The 16,259-nt window shown below is 45.8% G+C and overlaps 2 protein-coding genes across 21 annotated transcripts in view; one reads left to right on the top strand and one right to left on the bottom strand.

Annotated features, from left to right (window-relative positions):
- Positions 1-11,448, top strand: part of Glb1l (galactosidase, beta 1-like) — a 13,857-nt gene extending 2,409 nt beyond the window's left edge. For 4 of the 11 annotated variants that reach the window (XM_006496554.4, XM_006496555.4, XM_006496553.4 and 1 more), the window contains 13 exons: positions 40-100; positions 5,478-5,572; positions 5,670-5,844; positions 5,953-6,011; positions 6,111-6,232; positions 6,329-6,369; positions 6,558-6,676; positions 6,946-7,020; positions 7,132-7,221; positions 7,362-7,475; positions 7,958-8,089; positions 8,293-8,508; positions 8,662-11,448. In XM_006496554.4, the coding sequence (XP_006496617.1) occupies positions 40-100; positions 5,478-5,572; positions 5,670-5,844; positions 5,953-6,011; positions 6,111-6,232; positions 6,329-6,369; positions 6,558-6,676; positions 6,946-7,020; positions 7,132-7,221; positions 7,362-7,475; positions 7,958-8,089; positions 8,293-8,508; positions 8,662-8,925 (1,563 nt within the window). In that variant the 3' untranslated portion in view covers positions 8,926-11,448. Of the gene's footprint in view, positions 1-39; positions 101-5,477; positions 5,573-5,669; positions 5,845-5,952; positions 6,012-6,110; positions 6,233-6,328; positions 6,370-6,557; positions 6,677-6,800; positions 7,021-7,131; positions 7,222-7,361; positions 7,476-7,957; positions 8,090-8,292; positions 8,509-8,661 lie in introns of those variants that run through there. The other 7 variants (XM_011238713.3, XM_030243213.1, XR_373546.3 and 4 more) reach the window with 6 other exon arrangements.
- Ankzf1 (ankyrin repeat and zinc finger domain containing 1) lies at positions 9,032-16,259 on the bottom strand. 10 transcript variants are annotated; one of them, NR_051998.1, is made up of 13 exons: positions 15,742-16,259; positions 14,135-14,241; positions 13,476-13,578; positions 13,163-13,356; positions 12,707-12,850; positions 12,471-12,618; positions 12,038-12,266; positions 11,750-11,905; positions 10,295-10,775; positions 10,043-10,154; positions 9,775-9,942; positions 9,554-9,639; positions 9,032-9,355 (listed from the first exon to the last, which is right to left on the bottom strand). NR_051998.1 is itself a non-coding variant. In NM_026187.5 (13 exons), the coding sequence occupies exons 1-13, from the start codon at positions 15,965-15,967 to the stop codon at positions 9,232-9,234; spliced, it is 2,247 nt and encodes a 748-aa protein (NP_080463.3). In that variant the 5' UTR covers positions 15,968-16,259; the 3' UTR covers positions 9,032-9,231. The 10 variants fall into 10 exon arrangements, 7 of the variants coding, with proteins under 7 accessions (NP_080463.3, XP_006496570.1, XP_030111352.1 ...); XR_003956227.1 differs by having other exon boundaries at positions 11,649-11,905; positions 12,707-12,819; positions 15,742-16,192; NM_026187.5 differs by having other exon boundaries at positions 12,707-12,819.

Below are 16,259 nucleotides of genomic sequence, written 5' to 3'. Positions count from 1 at the left end.
CCCCACCTGCTCATGTGTTGCCTTTATGTTTTTCTTAAGGGAGGTCTCCCCTCTTGGTTGCTTCGAAACCCTAATATTCATCTGAGAACCTCAGATCCTGGTGAGTCAAGACAACAGATTTGAATACCTAAAGAGGCCATCCCTCACTTAGAGGTCATACATTTATTCTTTCCTTCATGTCTGGCAGGATGCTAGAAACTGGGAACTCAAAGACCTGGTCCCTGTGCAGAGTAAAATGTACAGTAGTGTGAGTTGCAGAGGAGGCTCTGATACACACCTATAATCCCAGAGTTTATAAGGTAGAGACGGGAGGATCAGGAGTCCAAGACCATCCTCCTCTATGTAGGAAGTTGGAAGCCAGCCTGGGCTACAAGAGACCTTGTATCACATTAAAGGAAAAAAGAGAGTGAGAGAAATAGAGACAGTTGTTTTTCAAAACTATAAATAAGATCATATACTGTGACTATACTGTACAAAAACCATATGAGTAAGGAGTTGAGATAATTAATAATGAGAAGTATTGAGGGTAGTGAGTAGTGAGAAGAGACTCACTGAGAAGATAACGTTTTAGTTGGCTTCTGTGGAAGAGAAAGCACTAATCGAATGAAAAATGTGGCTGAATGCTCCATCCCTGGGATGGATGGGAAGAAACATGGCAGATAGAGGCAAGTAGACCAGCATGGTTGGAGTAGTAGTCAGGGAGGCAGGACTGTGCCAGGGAACTCCTACTGAGGTAATTATGCAAATGGAAGAGGCCCTTGCAGTCCCGTGATGGAGTTTTGTGATTATTCCAACCATAGTAGAAAACCACTGGAAAATTTCCCCAGAAATATGCCACAACTGGATTTGCTTTAATGTTATTTCAGCCTGCATGCAAATGGGCTAAAGACAGCAAGAGTGAGGAAGTGAATGGAGATTCTTACAGTAGATGAGTGACGATGACGGTGCTTAAGTACAGTGATGATAGTGGAAGTGGGAGAAGAGGCAGACCTAAGAGACGGCTTGGGATCAAAGAGTCACAAGACTTGTGGACATATTTTTATTGGATGAGGGGGCCAGGTGGGGGCCACTGGTAGGAAAAAAAAAGGAATCAATTTTCTGACCAGTCAAGACCAGTTATTGAGGAGAATGGGAGAGGCTGGAGGTGCAGATGACTGGGCAGTCCATTTAAAATGTGAAGGTTAACAGGCTCCCAACATGCAGCCTAAGTGATCTCCAAGTTGTCAGCTTTATTGTGATCTGGCAGACCTCACTACTGTGACTAGTCAGCAGCACTGGGCACCACTGGCCAACCTGTCTTTGAAATACATTCTTGTAGCCAAGCATGGTGGTGCATGCCTGAAATGTCAACACTAGGGAAAGTGAGGCAAAGTGGTCCAGAGTTCAGGGCAGCCTGGTCTTCACAGTGAACTATCTCAAAAAACAAAACACAAAGCTCACTCTTTCTTTAATGATGCTTCACTTGTCTGGCCCTGGACTCACACAAGGTTTCTGACCATTCAGTCATATTTGTTTCCTCATTTCCCATTCCTCTAAGGGCTGGATGGTCCCAGGGCTCCGTCCTTGGATTTATCTCTTCCCTAATTTTCTTTTCTAGGTTATTTTATCCATTTGTGTGGTAGATTTAACCTCTGTTGACCCCCAAATATGTCTCTTTTGCCTAGGACCTTTCCCATGGCTTCTCCACACATATTAACTCCCATACCCCTATTTAGACAAATAAAATGTGCAATGATATAACAGAAACCGAGATTCTGGTACAGCCTTTCAAAGCAGCTACTTGTTTCTAGAGTTTCCCCATCTCGGAACTGTAAACACTGCAGTGTAACCCTTCACACCTCTCCTGTCACTCCACACTCTCTTTCCTGTCACCCTACATTCAGTCTATCAGAAAATCCTGTCTGTGTGACTCTCAACAACATTGAATTTAACTATTTCCAGTCACTTCTGATGACACCTACTGGTGTGAACATCCCCTTGCTGCCTTCTTTTTTTTTTTTTGTTTTTTTGTTTTTTGGGTTTTTTTTGGTTTTTTGAGACAGGGTTTCTCTGTGTAGCCCTGGCTGTCCTGGAACTCACTCTGTAGACCAGGCTGGCCTCGAACTCAGAAATCCACCTGCCTCTGCCTCCCAAGTGCTGGGATTAAAGGCGTGTGCCACCACGCCCAGGTCCCTTGCTGCCTTCTTAACAGCATCCTCTTTGCTCTTCCTAGTTGGCCTTTCCTCCCATCTAGTCTATTTTTAGTATAGCAACTAGTGGGCTTCTATGAAAACATTTTAAACATCTATCTCGGGTCAAGTCATACCTCCCTAACAAACCACATACTTGGCCTCCCAGCCCTAGGCCTGGCTTCCTGGTGTCTGTTGCTGCCTGCTTCCTTGGCCTCAGCCATACTGCCCCCTCATTGCTGTTCTTCATACTTAAGCACCACATGCAAATGCCTCAGTGTAGAAGGCATTCGCATGTGGTGCTTCCGCAGAAATCTCCTTCAATGATAACTTCCAGCCATCATCTAAATTTTGAGCATTCCATAATAAACCTATGCCTCCTTTCCTGCCTTGTTCTTCTTGTCCCTAACACACTATGTAGTTTTTCTCATCTATTTATTGCCTATGTCCACTCAAGAAGGGACCCATAAAGCCGAGGTTCTTTCTACTCGCTGCTCCTCCTATCCACCTAGGACAGTGCTTGAAGCAGAGTCACCCATGCATATTTTTTGAGTGAATAAAAGTTGTATCATACGTTCTTGGATGGGTCTCTTTTGTGTAAAACATAAGAAGAAAAATAATTAAATGGGTTAAGGTTTTTAAAAAACAAGTTGGGCATGGCGGTATATGCCTTTAATGGGCTCGGGTGGCAGAGGCAAGCAAATCTCTGTGAGTTTGAGGTCATCCTGGTATACATAGGAAATTCTAGGCCAGTCAGGGCTACCTTTTGAAACCTCCCTCCCTCCCCCAAACAAAAAAGAAATATACTTATGAGACGCAGGCAAAACTACTTGCTTCTAAACCTAACATCCTGAGTTTGGTGCCCTTGGATTCCTGTGGTGAAGGGAGAGAACCAACTTCTGACAGTTGTCCTCTGACCTCTACAAGTGTGTCATGGCTTGAATGCACATACACACACTAAATAAATGTAATTTAAAACTTTTTTTAAAAGAATTTAAAAATGAGCCAGGCATGCCTTTGATCCCAGCAGTCAGGAGCAGAGGCAGGCAGATCTCTGCAAGTTTGAGGCCTGCCTGGTATACAAAGCAAGTCCAGGAAATCTAGGGCAAACAATTCAAAAATGGTCAGAAGGTGGTGGCACACACTTTTAATCCTAGCACTCTGGAGGCAGAGACAACTGGGTCTCTTGAGTTCCGGGCCAACCTGATCTACAGTTATTTCCAAGACAGCCAGAGTCACAAGGAGAAACCCAGTCTCAAAAAAAGAAACAAAAAAATAATTTTAAAATGTTCTTTAAAATACTTTTCACAGAGTCTCCCCAGAGACTGCTGTTTCCTAAGCTCGGTCCTCCGGTGGTCAGGGGTGCTCTAACTGCATTGGATCCTGGCTTTGGTGCAACAATTAAAGACAAATGTAGAATACTTTTTGTAAAGCTCTTAAAAGAGCCCTTGTGAAGTGAGACTGTGTAACAAAAGGATCCATTCTTATCAATGGGTCAACAGATAAGAGTGTTGTTGTTTGTTTGAGACAGGTTCTCCTGTAGTCCAGGCTTAGAATTCCTATTCCTCCTGTGCTGGGAGGGGCTTTCTGGAGAAAGTTAAAAGCTAAGATGAAGATTTAGTCATGTGCCAGCCTTTAGTCCTAGCCCTAGGAAGTTGAGGTAGGCAGATCTCTGAGTTCAAGGACAGTCTGATTTACATAGTAAGTTCCTAGATAGTCAGGTTTCATAGGAAAACCTTGTCTGGGAAAAAAAAAAAAAAAAAGAAGAGTCTAGGTGTGAGAGAAAATGCATGTCACCCTGCCTGGTGACCTGAATTCCTTGTTTGAGACCCTGATGGTGGAAGGAGAAAACTGACTCCTAACGGTTGCTGTTCACACAAGCTATGACACATACATTTATTCACACAGGCACACCAGTGTTGCTCTCAAGGACACTTCATTTAACCACTCTGCTTATCCCTACTGCTCTCTGCTGGTCCAAACCACTCCTTGGCAGATATATGTGTATAAATAAATAAATGTAATTTAAGACCATGAGCATGAGCCGGGCGTGGTGGCAGAAGCAGGCGGATTTCTGAGTTTGAGGCCAGCCTAGTCTACAGAGTGAGTTCCAGGACAGCCAGAGCTATACAGAGAAACCCTGTCTCGAGAAACCAAAAAAACAAAACAAAACAAAACAAAACAAAACAAAACCAACCAAACAAACAAACAAAAAAAAAAAAAAAAAGAAAAGAAAAAAACCATGAGCATGAAGAATTGAGGCATAAGTTAGCATCAACTAGGGAAAGGAGGATGGGAGGAAAAGTCAGAGGATAACACACACGAAGTCATTGAAGGATTCTAAAAGGAATAAATAGGAGTTGAGAATTTAAGGCATAAAATTGCAAATTGCATGGACTGATTCTATACAGGTCAAACATTACTTTCCTGTTAAATTTCACAGTACTTTTAGGTGCAAACTGATTATATAATAACTCCATATAATGTGTTTAGCCTTTTTCATAGATGGAGTCTTAGGAAACACTACTCTGCTGTTTCCTGTGCTGAGTTTCCTCTAAGAGTCACTGCTCCTGAGGCTGGAGCAATGGCTCAGCACATCAGAGCATTGACTGCTCTTATGGAGGACCCAGGTTTGGTTTCCAGCACCCATGTGGTGGCTCATTACTGTAACTTCAGTTTCAGAGGACCTAAGCCAATCTTCAGACCTCCTCTGCAGTCACCAAACACTTGATACAAAGACACATGCAGGCATATAAATAAATAAATAAATAAATAAATAAATAAATAAATACAAAATTTAGAGTCACTGATCATACACATGTAAATACATACATATATACATACATACATACATACATACATACATACATACATACATACATACATACAAACTTTAGAGTCACTGCTCTCTTGATTTAGTTGTGAGCCAGGGAAAAGGATGCTATAGCCTAGACTTAGCACTGAGGTTGCTATCAGGGATGCTGTGGTGTATGGTGGGGAGACCTTCAAAAAGTTGTGGCCCAGCTGGGCAATGGAGGTGCACGCCTTTAATCCCAGCATTTGGGAGGCAGAGACAGGCAGATTTCTGAGTTCGAGGCCAGCCTGGTCTACAAAGTGAGTTCCAGGATAGCCAGGGCTACACAGAGAAACCCTGTCTCGAAAAACCACAAAAAAGAAAGAAAGAAAGAAAGAAAGAAAGAAAGAAAGAAAGAAAGAAAGAAAGAAAGAAAGAAAGAAAGAAAGAAAGAGAAAGAGAGAGAAAGAAAGTTGTGGCCCCTAATAAGCAGAACACACTGCTCCTTCCTTTAGCCTTCCTTGAAGCTGTGGACTCCTGGTTCAAGGTCTTGCTGCCAAAGATATATCCATTTCTCTACCACAATGGGGGCAACATCATTAGCATTCAGGTATGACTGGGAAGTGGGCTGGCCACGAGACATAGTACACACTGTTTTTAGCCTCTCTATCTCCTAGCTGGGCTCCTCTTTTCTTTATCCCTGACAGGTGGAGAACGAATACGGTAGCTACAAGGCCTGTGACTTCAAGTATATGAGACACTTAGCTGGCCTCTTCCGAGCATTACTAGGGGACAAGATCTTGCTCTTCACCACAGATGGGCCTCACGGACTCAGATGTGGCTCCCTTCAGGGACTCTATACCACTATAGATTTTGGCCCAGGTCTCTTAAACAAGGGTTGGGTGTGAAGTCTGGGACACAGGCACCCCCTCTGTGATACTTTTGTTTGTTTGTTTGTTTTTTCAACACTTTTTTTTTCTCCTTTTGCAGCTGACAATGTGACCAGAATCTTTTCCCTGCTTCGGGAGTATGAACCTCATGGGCCATTGGTGAGAGGCCATAGGGAAGGGGAATAAGAAAAATCATGTGGCTGGAATGGGTCCAGCTTGCTCCCACCTCATTGTGGCTCCTTTCGATTCTCCCGCTAGGTGAACTCGGAGTACTATACAGGCTGGCTGGATTACTGGGGCCAAAATCATTCCACACGATCCAGTCCAGCTGTAGCCCAAGGACTAGAAAAAATGCTCAAGTTGGGAGCCAGTGTGAACATGTAACTGGAGACACAATATGTTCCCGGGAGCTGGGGTTTTAAAGTTAAGATTCCATAGGTCAGATGTTGCCCTTTCTCCCTCACTCCCCACTTTAGGTATATGTTCCATGGAGGTACCAACTTTGGATACTGGAATGGTGAGTATCAATTCCCTTTGGTGGAAGCAGGGAGGAAACAAGAAATCTTGGGCTGGATAGATTAGGATATGTAGAAGCTGTGTATGATGACCACTTCCCCTCTAATGACAAGATTTTCTGCACAAGGCTCTGTGCTTAGTGCGCATCAGCTAAGATGATGTTGAATTAATTAAATTACTTTAACCCAGGAGCTGACGAGAAGGGACGCTTCCTTCCAATTACTACCAGCTACGACTATGATGCACCCATATCTGAAGCAGGGGACCCTACACCTAAGCTTTTTGCAATTCGAAATGTCATCAGCAAGGTGCCCTTTTATTAATTGGGAGAAGGGAGTGGGCCCATATTGTACAGGTGCCCTACAAACTGGTAGTGTTGTCTGGGGAGCAGAGCCCACTTAGCATTCCATGAAGCAATTCCCATTCATATAGAACCATCTGGGGAATTCCACATGTGAAGAATTATGGGTCTTCATGGCTCGCTGCAGCCCATCCCTGGGTTCCAGGTCAAGAACCTTCTTTTAGAGCCTTGGATTGTCTTGGTTTTCTTATGACTACTGAGAGAATTTGGGCTCAGTTCCAGGAAATTCCCTTGGGACCTTTACCTCCTCCCAGCCCCAAGATGAAGTTTGGACCTTTGACTATGAGCCTGGTAAGTTTCTCCCCATCTTTTCTGATTTTATGCTCTTGCTTTCTGAGTCAGTTACCTTGAGCAGCCCCCAACTCAGAAGTTTAACAGTTTGGTTGCCCTTTGTCCTCACAGGATGGGAATTTGCTGTCTTTCCTAGACTTTCTCTGCCCCCAAGGCCCAATCCATTCAGTTTTGCCATTGACCTTTGAGGCTGTTAAACTGGTAAGATATAAACTCTTATCTGATGGGAATGGTAGGCTCCTTCAGCAGCTACAGCCAAAAGTCCCTTTGGTTACTAATCTTCCTTACAGTGCTCCTTCTTATCACCATTTCATCTTAAGTCCTCATCCTTCTGTATCTAGGACCATGGCTTTATGTTGTACAGGACCTATCTGACTTCTCCTGTTTTAGAACCAACACCATTCTGGGTGCCAAATAATGGGATTCATGACCGAGCCTATGTGATGGTAGACGGGGTAAGAACCTAATTCCCAACTGTTATGCTTTCAATCTCATCCCTTCCCCAAGCACCCTTCAGCTTTAATGTTAACCCACCCCCATCCCTTCCCCATCTGTCTGCCCCGGTTATAAGCCGGGATTCGGAGAGAATGTGATTGTTTTAACTAGGGACATGGTGGGGCATACTTGCATTCCCAACACTAAGTAGTCGGAAGCAAGGAGATCACAAGCCTGGGCTGTGTAGTGAGTTTTCAGTCTGGACATAGACTCTGTCTCCAAAAAAAAAAAAAAAAAAAAAAAGAGAGAGAGAGAGAGGGAGAGGGAGGGAGAGAGAGAGAGAGAGAGAGAGAGAGAGTAAGTATCCGAGGAATGGTAGGCATCAACACGGTGATTACATTCTCCTTGTCCTCCAAATAGTGTTCTAATGTGACTCACTGTGTAGTGGCCAAGAACTAGACACTGGGCCCTTCTTTTACCAGAGCCTATCTCTTATCCACAGGTATTGAAGGGCGTTCTGGAGCGGAGTTTGAAACAAGAACTGTATTTGACTGGGACAGTAGGGACCAGGCTGGATATATTGCTAGAGAATATGGGGAGGCTCAGTTTTGGGTCTAACCACAGTGACTTCAAGGTGAGCTAGGTTTGTCTCTTCTTCCCCAGGACCCTTCGTAACCAACTCTCTTGAGGAACAGGGCCTAGTGGAAGAACTCTGCCTTTAGGTGTAGACACAGGAATGGTGCTTGAAGACGTGGGCATGACCAGTTACATTCCAGGGCTTGATGGGGCCAGTGTGGCCCTGACTCAGTGAGTGACTTCTCACTTGCTTCCCCACAGGGCCTGTTAGAAGCACCACTGCTGGGGCAGACCATCCTCACTGAGTGGATGATGTTCCCTCTCAAGGTGGATAAGCTTGTAAAGTGGTGGTTCCCCCTGCAGCTGATGAAAAGAGCCCTGCCTCAAGCTTCCTCTGTCCCTGCCTTCTATTCCGCAAAGTTTCCAGTTTTCGGCTTGCTTGGGGACACATTTCTCTATCTACCTGGATGGACCAAGGTATTGCTAATGGTAGTAGAAGGAATTGTGGGGGGCACATTATAAGAAAACCAAACAGGAAATACAAATTGTAATTCTGATTAGAAAGCTGAAAGGGGACGACTTCATCCTGGAGAGCTGACCCTTTGTTTTCCACTCCACCCCTTCCCCCAGGGCCAAGTGTGGATCAATGGGTTTAACTTGGGCCGGTACTGGACAATGCGGGGTCCACAACAAACCCTATACGTGCCAAGACTGCTGCTGTTTGGTAGATCAATCAACAAAATCACATTGCTGGAGCTAGAAAATGTGCCTCATAACCCCCAAGTCCAGTTTTTGGATAAGCCTATCCTCAATAGCACTTTGCATTGGGGGTATAACTTTCTTCTCTCAGAAACACAAGGTTCCTTTGAACCAATGGAGTTAAGTGGGCACTGAAAGAAAGATGACCCTGGAGTCTGAGACACAGGGCAGCATCCTTTGGTGATGGCCACAGTGACCATAAAGAAGGCTACAATCCCTCTGACTGTAAGTACACACACAGTTTTCTTGCCAAACTTTATTATGATTAAAATTCCAAAGACAGTACTGGCTCCACACACCTTCGTGGCCCTGTCTTTGCCTCGATTCCTGGGTGTCCTTCACCACCCATCTTCCAAATGTCAAGCTTCATGAGGAGGAAGAGAGCTCTAGGTCTGGATGTGTCCTCTTGGGACCCAGAGTTGGCCCAGGTGCTGAAAGAAATCAAGATGAAGGTCTCCCCGCCTGACTGCGATGGTCTCGAAGGCAACGTGTGGAGCAGAAAGAGAAGTCGAGGTAGTGAAAGGGAATGAGGCCTTGGAGGGACACTCCACAACTCCAGCAGCGTCTGAACAAAAGGAAGGAAAATGATTGGACAGGTACCCCACAAACTTTCCATCTAAGTGTTGCCCAACCCTTAAAGGTCCCAGGGAATCTCAAGTCCCCTCCGCCACCCTTCTGAACATCATGAAGGCACTCATTCCCCTTACCCCAGATGGTACTATAACATAGGAGCCCACCCTTCCACTCATCCCCTGTCCCATACCCAGCACTAGCAACTGCAGAGTCAGGAACTGGAGGGCTAGGGGCTCCCAACTGGGCAGCAAGTCGGCGCTCTGCAGCCAGAGCTCTCTACAAAACAGAACCAACCGATGTTACAGACAAAAGTCCCAGAGATGAACAGTGCACTCAGGAAATGACGGCTCGGTCTGGGGAGGGGAGGTAGGCGCTTATGAAAGCCCGGCAGTGCAAGACTCTGTAGCCTACCTTCTCCCGGTCACTGAGGGCAGCAAACCGCCGTTGTTCCTCTTGCTCTTGTTCTTCCTGCTCCCTCTGCTTCCGCTGCTGTTGCTCCCGTTGCCGTCGAGCTGCCTTCTGCTCTTTTTTCCTTGTAGCCTGCCGGGCCTCCATTTCTTGAGTCAATGGCCCTGGCACCTGGAAGATTTCACAAAGATATTATAAAACTACAAGGAAGCAGAAAGAACCTATGAGGATCTCTGATGCCCTCCGCTCTGTAGCTCCTTTTCCAGCTCACCCGAGCCTTGTTGTAATCATAGGCATCAAGATTCTTCTCCATGAACCTCCGGAATTCATTACGCGTTGATTTGTCAGCTGCTACAGTATAAGGTGGCCGAGCCCTAGAGTCCCTAAGGATAAAAACCCAAAACCAAGTTCAACTTGCTTCCTGTTTTTCCTGGCATCACCCAAGGAAATAGTATCAAGTGCCAACATGAGCTAGCGCATTAAGTTTTCTATACCTAAATGGGGTCAGGAAGGAGATACTCACTGCACAGTAGGATCAGCACCTGCTTCCAACAGCAAACGAACTACTAAGCCTCTTCCAGCTGCGGCTGCTGCATGCAGGAGAGTAAAGCCACCGGAGCCCAAAGGGGCATTGAGCAGGGACTTAACTCCAGGGTCTACCAGCCCAGTGGCTAGCTGCAGCTTTAGCACCTCAACTTCCCCAGCACGACAAGCAGCTAGAAGCGTGTCCCAGAGCTCTGGCTGACCAGGGGCTTTGGCCTCATAGACCAAAGTATCCAATGGGGTTTCAACCTCTTGGGTTGGCTGTGAGAACGGCTCATCTTGAGGTTGCTGAGGAAGAGGCCCATGTGCCCCACACTGCTGCTCTTGACTTCTCTCCTTCTTCTTCCTCCTCCTCCTCCGCTTGGGCAGTACTTCAAATTCACGAAGATCCAGGGTCCCCAGGGTCAATTCTACTAGCTCCAACTCTACTTCGGAACCATCTTCTTCCTGAGACTCTGAACCTAGAAAAAGATAGGATCTTAGATCTATCTAAGGAATAGGGAGAGGGTTGAAAGATGTGTGCTTCCTCAGATGGGTTTACATTTATAAAAGATGCTCCAGATGATCCTGACATGAAGTGTTTTTATTCTAGCCCTGGACTCTCCCAGTGAACAGGACAGTACAGAGTAGAGGAAAGCACCAGCGTAGGGGCTCGAGCACCTTTAGTCCCAGCCCTTGGAGGCAGAAGAAGGGAGATTATAATAATCTAAGAGATTAAGGCCAGCCTGGTTTATCTGGCTGAATTCCAAGACAGCTAGAGCTATATAATGAGACCTGCCTAAAAAACAAAAAAACCCAAAACTACCACCACAACAAAAAACAAAAAAGAAGACAAAGCAATCAAAACAAACAAAAACCCCCAAAAAAGTAGAGGAAAGCAATGCTTAGCCCCAAGCACAGCATCCAATCAAACTCAATCACCACATTCCCAGTACCAGGAATATTATCTATGAGCAGTCATAAGATTTGGCAAGTCATTGAACATTTCTCAGTTGACATGTGGTAATACAAACCTGTAATCCCAGTATTTGGAAACTGGAGGCAAAAGGACAGTGAGTTTGAGATCAACCTGGGCTACAGAGAGCTCCCTGTCAGCCTGGGCTAGACAATAAAGACCCTGCCTCGATAAGAAAACAGCCTGGTGTAGAGGCTCGCGTGCAATCCTAGCATTCGGGTGGCCAAGGCAGGAAGACTGCCATGACTTCAAGGCCAGTGTGGGTGCTACACAGGGAGTTCTAGACCAGCCTGGGCTAAAGTGAGACACTCTTAAAACAACACAAGAAAAACCTGCTTGCTTTTTACAGCGTGCCTTAGCTTTATAAACAGATGCTCACAGGGATGAGTGGATGGATGGACGGACGTGGGTATAGGTTAAGGGCAGTTATGAGAACTGGCCACTGCATTTCCCAGGCAGATAGGCAGATGGTGCCCAAACCTTGTTTGAGTGGTTCTTCATCCTGCCCAAGGGGCTTATTTGCATCACTGGGGACCTTTGTTTTTTCTTTCTCAGTATCCTTTTTCCTCTCTTCTCTCACTGGTTTCCAGTGTGTCTCAGGAGAGTGAAATCTGACCATTTCTCGAGGGTCTTCATCTACCATGAAACAACAACAAAAAAAACTTTCTCAATTTTAGGTGTAAGGTCAATTGGGCCGCAGTCCACCAGCTGGAAAACCCCATGGATACACAGGTCTGTGTATGAGTCCCAAGATCTGGAATAGCTCACCATACACCTGCAAGGTGGTCAGCTTATGGAGTACACGCTGGAGCTCTCCAAAAGTGGGTCTGCGGGTGGTGAGAGGGATATCCCAAAGTCGGGGATCATCCCTTTGTAGGGGTGCCCCTTGGCCTCCAAAGAACAAGGACCGGCCAGAGCGTGGTGCTCGGAACAATACTGTTTCTGCCTCCCCTAGTGCCTTGGACCAGATTGGCCCCGCCAGCAGGTTGCGAACATCCTAAAGAGAGTAACTCCACTTAGCACAGCTTCATCTGCTGCTTTAAAAAAAATCTCCAAACCAACAATGGTCCTACGATCATACGAAGGGAGGGTAAGATAAGAGGAAGAATGAGAGAATGTTTCTGGAAATTACTATTGTCTTCCCAGAAAACTAGAAAAACATGAGATGAGTGGACTACCAGATCTGTGAGGCCCAACTCACCTTATAGAGCATGGCTTCATTGTAACGCCTCAAGTTGGCTCCAGCAGAGCGGGATGCCCTACCATGGGCATCCTGAAGCCCCTGGGCTGTGCCCCGCTTGGCCCGCACAGTGTAACGGTGAAAGGTTTTGTGTGCCACCACTTCTCTTCTGTAGACAGCACAGACTCAGTACTGTAGACCTGGCAGTACTCCCAGGTTAGTGGGGTCCATCCTTACCCCATGCAACACTCTCTCACCCTTGAAAAATGGCACCAGCAAAATGTCCAGCCGCAGCCATGAGCACCACGTAGTATCTGGGACCTCCATTCTGTAGGTTTTGTAGTAGCAATTCTGCCTTTTCTGGGGGAATCTAGATGACACATCAACAAACATTCCACATGCTGCATGCATTGAAAACAAGAAACCAAGTGTTATATTGAATTATCTCATTTATTACAACCATCTTGCCCTCATTTCCATTTTACAAAGGATACTACTCATGGCTTCAAGAGGTAGTAGTGGAAGATGGGAATGACATAATCACAATTTAGACTTAAATCACTTGACCCATTCAAGATTCTGGCCAGTTCAAGATTATGCTGTCAGGTATGATATAGCCTTACTCAAAAGGAAGAAAATAAGACATACATTGGCTGAGGAAAACCTAGTATACAAAAGTTGGGAGTGAGCACACAATCTGGACTGTTACTTGCCTGGTGAGGGCCTAGGACACAACGATAGGCATAAAGAAACTGGCCCTGGGCGTTTTTGAAAAGGACCCGATGTGGGTAGAATCCGGGGGGCCGGTTAGGTTTCTCGGATTCAGCCCTCCCCTCATCCAGTGGCAGCAAGTCCTCTTCACTGCTGGAGTCTGTGTCATCTGATCCTGAGATGCTGGAAAGATCCCCTGAAGACAAATATGGGCCCTGCAAGTTTGGTACTCCACCTGTGACCTTTCCTCAAGCCCCACAGGGTCCTCCCCAGCCCGCCCTGCTCCCAGGCAGGCTTCCCGGTAACAAGCATCACCTGTGGAGCTTTGCTGTTCAAAGTCTGAAGCAGACAGGAGAGGCTTGTTCTTGAGACGTTGTTTTAAGTTAAAGCGATGCCAATCAAGCTTATAATGTTCTCTCTGGTATGAAGGAAAAGAGAGAGGCAGAGAGTGGAAATATATTCCACTTTGGCTGTGTACAGTAGACAAAGCTAGTCACAGATAGGAAATGTAACCCGGTTAACACTAAGGACACTAGACAAGGTATGGACCTTTATTAACTCAAGGTAAATCCATGTCCACCTCCTCCTACCCAGAACTACACTTTTTTTTTTTTTTTTGAGACAGGGTTTCTCTGTGTAGCCCTGGCTGTCCTGGAACTCATTGTAGACAAGGCTGGCCTTGAACTCAGAAAACCGCCTGCCTCTGCCTCCCAAGTGCTGGGATTAAAGGTGTGTGCCACCATGCCCAGTTTACACTTCTTTTTTTGTTGTTTTTGTTTTGTTTTTTCGAGACAGGGTTTCTCTGTGTAGCCCTGGCTGTCCTGGAACTCACTTTGTAGACCAGGCTGGCCTCGAACTCAGAAATCTGCCTGCCTCTGCCTCCCAAGTGCTGGGATTAAAGGTGTGCGTCACCACCACCTGGCCAGAATTACACTTCTGCTTCTACCATCTAACCTCATCTGCTGGCCTTTTACCTGTTCCTGGTGGTTCTGGAAGATCTGGTCACAGGCTGAACAAAATAATTTCTCTGAAATTTCCAGAGAATATGGAGATACTTTTCCCCCCGAGCTTGTGTTCTCTCCTGAAAGGAAGACAAGGGTAGTTGGAAGTAGAAAGGGATTATATCCAAACCACAGTGAACCTACAGTACCCAGGACTATACTGAATACCTGATAATACAGAAGAAAAAGATGGCATGACCTTGCCTTCCAAGAATTTACACTCTGGCAATCATGAAATAAACGATACAGTGACTATTCCGTACAATAAATACACTTGGAAAGACACGTGTAAACGTTAATATTACAGTTGAGTTATCAACGTGGGCTGTTTAGGGAAATCTTGTAGAAAACAAATGGCACTAGGTTCAGTCTTCTTTCTGATGTAGGGTCTTTATGATCTCCTACATCCTAAGCATGTCCTGTACCACTGAACTGCATCCGGCCCGCAGCTCCTTTTTCAGTCTATTGAGTGCTACCCAACACATCTGAGGAACCTTCTAACAAGGGTAAATTATCAAAACTGAGCCATCAATCAGGAAAATAATTCCTGAATCCATGTCTTCCAAATCCTCAGATACACAGTTAAGGCTAACTCTAGAAGTACTTCTATCCCTTTACATCAAACTTAACTGAAGCTGGACGTGGTGATGCAGCTCGGCAGAGGCAGACAGATGTCTTATGAGTTAGAGGTCAGCCTGGTCTACATAGTGAGTTCCAGGCCAACCAAGGCTACGCAGTAAGACCCTATCTCAAAAACAAAACAAAACACAACATCCCCACTGATATGGTTAATGGGCAACCCCTTGCTCTTAAAAGTGAACTTGTGGGTGTACATAGCGGTCTCTCTGAGTTTAAGCAAGCACACACCCAGGAAAACAAGTCCAGGAATGGTCTTTATCACATCTTGATACCTAACCAAAACCTAGGAAAGGTGTACATCACAGTGTCTGAAAGGTCCCTTTAGCCCCCTTCCTAGTAAGCCCTAAAATACTTCTGCCGCACTGGGGATGGAATCCAGACCTGTACACTGTACAGTCTAGGTTTTTCTTAAAGTCCCACGTCTCCTTCTTGCCTCAGATTCCTAAGTGCTAGGGTTACAGGTGGGTATTAACAACTCCCAGATTAAATTTATTTTTAACCATATAAAACCAGTTCCTAAATGGATGTTCACATCTTATAACTCCCAGTTGCAGTGGACAACCTAAAAAAGTGCAAGAAAACACAGCCGAAGACAAACTAGTGTAGAAAATCAGTAAATTATTCTATATTTAGCAAAAGGGAATATATCTGACTGGAGTCTACTTCGATTTGAAATAGACCTAGGAAAGGTGTTTTAAAAGCAGTGGTATTAATGTAACGAGATATAAACAATAGCTAGAAACCTTTATGGTGACAATTTATGGGCCAGCCCTGTATAAACAACCCAAGGCTGAAATATATTGAGGAAAGAAAAAGCCGACCAACATAAAGTCAGTGTGGATTCCTAAATTGGGAAATCACGATGTAAGTCTTCCGTGTTAATAGACTTCACGGAACCCTGTGACGTTCCTCATAGGTCCACCCCAAAGCAACCCGGATACCTGGACAGGAAGTACGCGGCGCCCAGGCCAGAGCCTCCCCAGGAGCTTGGCTCACCAGGCTCAGGCCCCGAATGAGTGGAGCTTCCCCGTTGAGGGACAACAGGGAAACGGAGGCAGGGGCTGAGGCTGCACTTGGAGCTGGCGACGTGGCTGAAGAAGAAACGGAGGGCAGAAACAACTCTCCAGAACGAGATCCTACTGCCGCATCGCCAGCCGGTTTGGCCATCCCCACGCAGAAATGCCCTTCAGCCTTTACCCGCTCCCACAAATCAGTTCTGCGGTAAATACGTGAGGATCTTCAGGAGTGAAATGGAGAGCACCAAGACCCAATTCGAGTCCAGGAGTTACCAGTCAGAGTCTACCCAACGGAACTACTAGCACCGACACCAAGCCTCGTCACTCGACCCTCCCTCAGAAGCCTCCCCTAATGTCCCGAGAGCCGAGCCACACGCAAGACCACGTTCGAAAACTGGATTTCTGCAACACCACAACAATTCGGCGGCTACGGAGAGGCGAAG

This window comes from Mus musculus, chromosome 1 (genome assembly GCF_000001635.26).
Source record: "Mus musculus strain C57BL/6J chromosome 1, GRCm38.p6 C57BL/6J".
In the NCBI taxonomy this organism is placed as follows: Eukaryota; Metazoa; Chordata; class Mammalia; order Rodentia; family Muridae; genus Mus; species Mus musculus.
This window is presented reverse-complemented; position numbering and strand designations above follow the sequence as displayed.

Excerpts from the sequence above, each read along its gene's own strand:
- Ankzf1 (XM_006496507.1), bottom strand. The coding sequence starts at position 15,967 with ATGGCCAAACCGGCTGGCGATGCGGCAGTAGGATCTCGTTCTGGAGAG. Across the intron at positions 12,267-12,470 it reads ATGAAGCCATGCTCTATAAG|GATGTTCGCAACCTGCTGGC; the intron begins GTGAGTTGGGCC and ends TACTCTCTTTAG. Across the intron at positions 11,906-12,037 it reads GACCACCTTGCAGGTGTATG|ATGAAGACCCTCGAGAAATG; the intron begins GTGAGCTATTCC and ends GTTTCATGGTAG.